The sequence below is a fragment of the Ischnura elegans genome (genome assembly GCF_921293095.1).
Source record: "Ischnura elegans chromosome 13 unlocalized genomic scaffold, ioIscEleg1.1 SUPER_13_unloc_1, whole genome shotgun sequence".
In the NCBI taxonomy this organism is placed as follows: Eukaryota; Metazoa; Arthropoda; class Insecta; order Odonata; family Coenagrionidae; genus Ischnura; species Ischnura elegans.
Window position 1 is genome coordinate 10569905 of NW_025791657.1, and position 7868 is coordinate 10577772.

Genomic DNA, 7868 nt, shown 5'->3' on the forward strand with positions numbered 1-7868 from the left:
AAGTGATATTGACAGAAAAATTTAGTGCGGTTCAGCTTTCTGCCTCATACATTACAACTGGAAAAGACCGCAACTGACAGTGGCATTACTGTGAGTAACTTCCCATAAATATACTCATTTTTATAACAGGCATACTCTCTTTCTTATTGCAACTGAGAAATTTGTATAACTGAAGGTGGTTCAAATCAGGTTTCACTGTGTACTACAACATAACTTACCAACTCATTGTCCCTGGGCAGTACCAAGTCTGGCACAGGAAGGTATATTTCAGTGGTTTGGGATGAGCAAGTGAGCTGTGAATTGTTTTCAATCACATCTTGAATGCAGCCCTTAGTCTCCACATAAGACCCCGAATTGTCATCACCTGCCCCTCGTTCTTTAAAACTCTGAAGAAAAAGTAATAGAAAAAAACAATTATCTCCTTAAAAATAAATATATGGGATGCTCTTAAGCAATATGAAGAAGGATGTTCAACATACTGTCCATGCATTCATATAAAAATAGACTGGTGTCTGCCTGCCTGTTAATTAATAACCGAAAATCTATCTTTCTGAATGAAACAAATTCTCGCAGGTAGATCCCTAATATTCTAAGTTATTGCATTGCATTTTTTAAATTTATTTGGGACCATAGTAGCTGGTCCTTCACTGCAAAATATACGATAGAGAATGGGGATCATCCAGCGGTATCATTTTCAGTTTTTTTTCAAATTAAACGAAATCAAAGCAGAGAATGAGGATTTAAAATTTTTGCCATTCAGAAAATAAAATGACAGAGTTTTTGATTCTTATACTTCTGATTCTTTCTTCTGAAGTCATAATTTTTGTATAAGTGGCTTCTAAAAGGCTGAAATGTCAATTTATTCTTTTCTCGAAAGAGAAGTAGAGGAAAAAACATGGTGAACATAATGTCAATGTATTTATTACGTTCTAGACCTTCTGCTAACATTTAAATATTAACTCTGGAAGAGAATACTCGTTGCAATAGGTACTGGGTTATGTAGAAGAAAAGAAACCTTAAAATCATCTTCTCTTTCAAAACCATTTCATGAAACTGTTTTCAAATAACCCTGATATTATTATCCTTAAAACTTGCAAAAACAATCATGCAACAATTATGTATTACCCTCTAAACAAAGTTCCTGCTGTTAGTTAATAGATGGATATCGCACTGACAGATGGTCGATTTTGAAATATTAGTAGCATCATTACTTAAGCCTAGACATTTGGAAAACAAGCTGCTCGACAACCATGATGAATTTGTCTTGGCAATGGATACTTAGTGTTGTGAGAAAATTTCTGGGTTTGTGCCAATTAAACATCATTTGCAGGAGCAGTTGATTTCCTTCTGTCATTTAAATAAAACGGGATAAAGTGCATCAAGAGCCCTATAAATTTAACCATGATGCTGATCTAAGTGAGACAATGTGACATGATTGGTATCACTGCTTCAACGACGGTAATTTCAATGACGACAACTGTCCACGTAAAGGAAGGCCAAACACCTTCAAAAATCATTATTGGAGACATTTCTTGAGGAAGATCAATGCTAAACTCAAGAAGAGTTTGCTTTTTAGTTGGAGTTACCAACCAAGCCATTTCCTAGTGATTGCATGTGTTGGGAATTAAATATAAAGCAAGAAACTTGGGTTCCCAATGAATCTATAGTGATTCCACAGCATAAAATACTTGAGCTAATGTTAGAAAACCTAAAACATTAAACATGAAAACCTATTTGGAAACACTGTAAAACAAAGGCTGAACGCACCAGTCAAATTCCACAGACATTGTACCATCTGATTATTATTTGCTCCGTTCTGTACACACCCTTCAAATTGGTAGCCCAAGAAAAATTAAGAATGCAATAAACCTGTCAGGCATGCATAGCATATAAAGAATTATCACAGGTTTTCCCAGTGTATAGTACTGTGTAACGTAAGTCAGGAATTCCACTGGGTCAGGTTATCAAACTCCATCTAACAATCAGCCAAAGTTTTGATGAACAAGTTGTCCATCGTCATCAGGACACCTGGGCTACTGGTTCATAGAAAATTGATTTGAAGAATCTGGCCCCGTGTAATTCCTGGGTAACCCTCTGCACACCATATCCTTAGCCAAGATTTTTAAGGCTGTTATTTAGGATAAGCATCTCAGTACCTAAAAATTGTATTTCCCAACAATGGTAACAACCAAGGTACAGGTAACTTATTAATACTGAGGTCATATTTAAACTTTAACCACAATATAATTTAACATAATATATAAAATAAACTTGTTAACAAAAATATTAATAGAATACTTTCACAAATTATGATGCATTTTCAAAACAGGATAGTGTTCATCTATTAAATTATTTACAGAAACAAATAATTTCATAAAAGGCATGAACAGGAATGAATCTTATCTATGTATTTAGCCATATATATTTGGGATGTAATCAATCAAAATTGATGTGAATATTAAATTTATATTCAAATATTAGAAAGTAGTATTTACAAATTAACTAATCAGCTATAGAAAAGATACATCACATCAAAATTCCTGATTTCTTTCTAATTTTACAATTTTGATGAAATTATTTTCATGGATAATTTTGGCGCACTAAAATTAATTTCTAATACTTTGCCAAATCTTGCCTTTGTGGCGCAATATCCGACACAACCTCAGAGTAAGGATTGGGGTAGAGGGCGCTTTCGGGCTGCGCAGTAGCAGATTCTTGTAGTCAACATGGTTACCACGTGATCGTGGGAAGTAGTGCGGGAATCCCTTGTGGGAGGAATTGTGGGAAGTGTGGGATGTATATGCTGTATATGCGGGATCTTGACTACATGCGCAGTAGCCAAAGCGCACTCTCCCCCATCCTTACTCTGAGGCCACAACACGCTGTAGAGAAAATTGGGAATATTCCAGGAAATCCCAAAGCAGCGGTCGCGTTTGAGAATAATTGATTCATAATGGAAATGACACAAGTTCGTCATTTAGCGTACAGAAGTATTATTCAGTGTAGTAAATCGCTACCCCTTCATTGTACCCACCATCTATTCATGTAAGATGAATTGAAAATAAACAACCAATTTCTCAAATGTTGCTAAGATGTTTTAAGTTGTACATAACCTTAGCCTCATAAGATCATAGTTAAACCTAAAGGAGAGGTCAGCAAAAAGAAATATAATATGTTTGCATGCACTCGGGACTATATTTAACAACCGACCAACAAACTATTTTCAAGTTCTCTCACATTTTATTATTTAGCAGTATAGGTCAGGGAATTCTTTGTTCTTAAAACAAGGAGTATGGTAGAGGAGTCATTCCATGTCAAATCAACCAATATTTTGTCCAAATGACACTCAACGACTCAGATTTTCCTGAAACTTTCCATACTTCCTGGTATAATTAGAAATTTTGTACAATATTTGCCTCCAATTATCAATTGTTAATGAAATATGAGCAATTGCCATTTGGGAGTGACCCCTTAAGTGCCGCAACGTGCAACACTTGGTCATTTTTATTTTCATCCATAACTCCATTCCTGTGAGATGAAAAGGCAAGATTTTTTTCCTAAAGCTAAGTGGCCCATAATGATCCCACGATTATCATTAAATATTCACTGCATGAAGCAATTCATGCAGTGAATATTGAATGCATGTGTGGTATAAACATACTATGTTGTTGATCTTAATTTTAATAATTGTATTTGTCGTGGCAACACTTAAGTTGTTTACTTAAACTGTGTTATTCTTGCTGAATAAAACCTTGATTAGGTTTTTACTGAAACTGATATTTTACTACAATTTATTCAGCAAGAATTCTTTAGTAAGATGGAACAGCTTTTAAAGCCAGAAAGATTTGATACTGACCCTTCACATGTGGGTGCTGAATCGAAGTGGAAACACTGGAAAAGAACATTTGCTAATTTCCTGGGCCAAGTGAACAAGGTTTCAGAAGATGGTAAACTGCAATTACTCTGCAATTATGTATCTGCTAACGTCTTTCGGTATATTAGTGACTCAGAAAACTACTCAGATGCCATCAAAATACTAGATTCATTATATATCACAAAACGAAATGAAATATTTGCAAGACACTGCCTAGCATCTAGAACTCAGCAGACGGGTGAATCAGTCGATGAATATCTCCAGGTATTAAAACAAATGAGCAAAGATTGTGAATTTCAAGCAGTAACAGCTGATAAATATAAAGATGAGTACATAAGGGATTCTTTCATACGAGGCCTCAAGAGCTCTCGTATTCGAGAAAGATTACTGGAAAACACCAACGTCACATTAGAGAAGGCCCATGACCAGGCTAGGTCACTTGAGCTGGCTGAGCTACATTCAGCGTCTTATCTGAATACAGCAGATTCAACTCCTGTTGCTGCTGCTGACCATAGAGAAGATAGCCCTGAAGATACTACAACAACATCAGCTGCTTTGGTACGATCTGAAAAATGTTTCTTTTGTGGTAACAAACGGCACCCAAGGGACTCTTGCCCAGCAAAGGATATTATCTGTAGAGGTTGCGGAAAAAAAGGACATTACCAAAAAGTATGTAAATCAAGATTTAAACATTCATCTACAAATTCAACAGCTTCTACGTCGTTTTTGGCTTCTGCAGTAACAGCACCTCTATGCCTTCAAAAATCCATGACTAAGGTATTGATCAATGGAGTGGAACTAAATGCACTTATCGATACTGGAAGTTCTCTTAGTTTCTTGAATGAACGTTTTGTGGAGAGATGCGGAATAGTCGTTAAGCCTTACTCCGGTAAGATAACCATGGCTAATTCTTCTTTGAGTTCTGATGTTACTGGATGTGGTACGCTGACCTTGAAGATTCAGACCTATACATATGCAAATATTAAGGTGTTAATCATGAAAAATCTGTGTGCTGACTTCCTGATTGGGCACGATCTTCTGAAGAGTCACTCATCTGTAGAAATAGAATTCCATGGAGAACAAACACCTCTTAAAATCTGCTCACTAGCTACTGCTCGAGTTCCAGCAGCATCACTATTTGCCAATCTCACACCAGACTGCAAACCCGTCATAACTAAGTCAAGACGTCACACAGAATCCGACAAAATATTCATCGCTGCTGAAGTGGAAAAATTGCTCAAAGAAGGTGTAATAGAACCTAGTAACTCACCATGGCGTGCTCAAGTTTTTGTAGTTAAGGGAGAAAATCATAAACCTAGGATGGTAGTTGACTACTCACAAACTATTAATAAATTTACAATGCTTGATGCCTACCCTCTCCCAAGAATAGAGGAGTTGGTACGGAATGTATCACAATACAAGATATTCAGCACCATTGACCTCAAGAGTGCCTATCACCAAGTACCTATTCTAGAATCAGATAAGCCATATACTGCTTTTGAAGCTGCTGGAAAACTTTACCAGTTCCGCAGAATTTCTTTCGGGGTAACTAACGGTGTCCCAGCTTTCCAGAGAAACATTGACAGAATTATCAAGGAAGAAAAGCTCAAAGGTACTTTTCCTTATCTAGATGATGTAACAGTTTGCGGCCATGACCAACAGGAACATGACCAAAATTTGGAAAGATTTTTAGGTGCAGTAGAAAAGTATAATCTGACATTAAACCAAGATAAATGTAAATATTCAACTAAATCTGTGAAAATATTAGGATATCTGATCGAAGATAGAGTTATAAAGCCTGATCCGGATAGGCTTGCACCTTTGATGAACCTACCTGTCCCAAATGACATGCCAGCCCTTCAGAGAACCTTAGGTATGTTTGCTCACTATTGCCGATGGATTCCCAAATTTTCAGAGAAGATTCGCCCTTTTCTGGTAAAAGGACCATTCCCGCTGTCTGAAGAAGCTGTGACAACATTCAATTCACTCAAGAAAGATGTAGCAGAGGCATCACTCTCTGCAATAGAAGAAAATACACCTTTTCGAGTAGAAACTGACGCTTCAGAGTTTGCCATTGGGGCCACCCTGAGTCAAGCCGAACGTCCCATTGCCTTTTTCTCTAGGACACTTAATGCAGCTGAGCAAAGACATTCCTCTGTTGAGAAGGAAGCTTATGCTATTGTGGAATCACTGAGGAACTGGAGACACTACCTTATCGGAAGACATTTTGAAGTCATCACTGACCAGAGGTCTGTTGCCTTCATGTTTGATCAGTATCACTCAAGTAAAATAAAGAATGAGAAAATTATGAGATGGCGACTTGAATTAGCTAATTACAAATTCGATATCATTTACCGACCAGGCAACCAAAACACAACTGCAGACACAATGTCGAGGATTACAGCAAGTACCTACTTAGAGGGAAGAATGAACCTCAAAGAACTACATGATGCTTTATGTCATCCGGGTGTAACAAGAATGCACCACTGGGTTAGAGCTAAAAACCTGCCCTACACACTAGAAGAAATTAAAGGAGTGATTAATTCTTGCACCTGCTGCAATGAATTAAAACCTCGATTCTGTAGAAATGAAGGGCAGCTTATAAAGGCAACTTCTCCATTTGAGAGATTAAGCTTAGACTTCAAAGGACCCTTACCTAGCTCATCCAAGAACCGTTTTCTACTGACTATTGTTGATAAATATTCAAGGTTCCCTTTTGCATTTCCTTGTACAGATATTTCGGCATCTACTGTTGTGAGAGTATTGACTATGGTGTTTTCGCTCTTTGGTACACCAGCTTATATACATTCCGACAGAGGAGCTTCGTTCATGTCACATGAACTGAAATCATTTCTCACCTCCTTAGGCGTTGCTACAAGTAGAACTACTGCCTACAGCCCCCAAGGAAATGGTCAGGTCGAAAGATACAATGGAATAATATGGAAGACTGTACTTTTGACCTTAAAGTCAAAAGGGTTAAAGACAGAACAATGGGAAGAAGTGCTTCAGTCAGCACTTCACTCTATTAGATCACTGTTGTGCACCTCAACAAATGCTACCCCACATGAACGTATGTTCACTCATCCCAGAAGATCTTTCAATGGTCGCTCCTTGCCTACATGGTTAACTAAACCAGGTCAAGTTTTAATGAAAAACCATTTGCGGCACAGCAAGTATGACCCGATTGTTCAGGAAGTCGAATTAATAGAGGCAAATCCAGACTATGCATATGTAAAGCTTCCCAATGGGCAAGAATCAAGTGTTTCCATTAGACATTTGGCTCCAAGAGGGGACTTCCCAGTCAAGCTTGACGGACCTCCCTTGAGCCCATCTATTGACTCCGGAGAACTGACATCACAAAACTCCTCATGCGATGAAGAGACAGGGCAAGATAAGGGCATACCTAATTCGAGTAAGAGTGTCTCTGAACAACCCAAGAGTCCATCTCCACAGAAAGGTTCTCCACGTGGACGGCAGCGAAGGCTACCAGCCTATCTAAATGACTACATCAGATACTAATCGATTTTTAGTGGGGGGTGAATGTGGTATAAACATACTATGTTGTTGATCTTAATTTTAATAATTGTATTTGTCGTGGCAACACTTAAGTTGTTTACTTAAACTGTGTTATTCTTGCTGAATAAAACCTTGATTAGGTTTTTACTGAAACTGATATTTTACTACAGCATGACCATGGCAAGTTTCAAGAAAATCCGAATCGGTGGGTGTCATGGCCTGGTTGATTTGAAATGGAATGACCAAGAGCCAAGTGTGTGGATTACCTTTCTAAGTCGATAAATGGTGAATTAAAATCCCATTCTTCCTGAATATTATTGCCTAGTAAACACAAAGTTTTGCCAAAAGACGACATGTCTTCAGTCTTTGACACTGAAAAACCAACTGCAACATAAATAGCATCTTGCCAAGGGCTCACATATAGGGAAAAATCGTTTCAGGGAAATTAGACTTTTCCGTTTACCATGGACGAGGGCCT

General features: G+C 37.7%; 1 protein-coding gene across 1 annotated transcript; it reads left to right on the plus strand.

Annotated features, from left to right (window-relative positions):
* The first annotated feature begins 3817 nt into the window (after nucleotides 1-3817).
* Nucleotides 3818-7393, plus strand: LOC124172053. Its single transcript, XM_046551460.1, has one exon. It carries the CDS (start codon nucleotides 3818-3820, stop codon nucleotides 7391-7393), a length of 3576 nt encoding a protein of 1191 aa, XP_046407416.1.
* The last annotated feature ends 475 nt before the right edge of the window (nucleotides 7394-7868 follow it).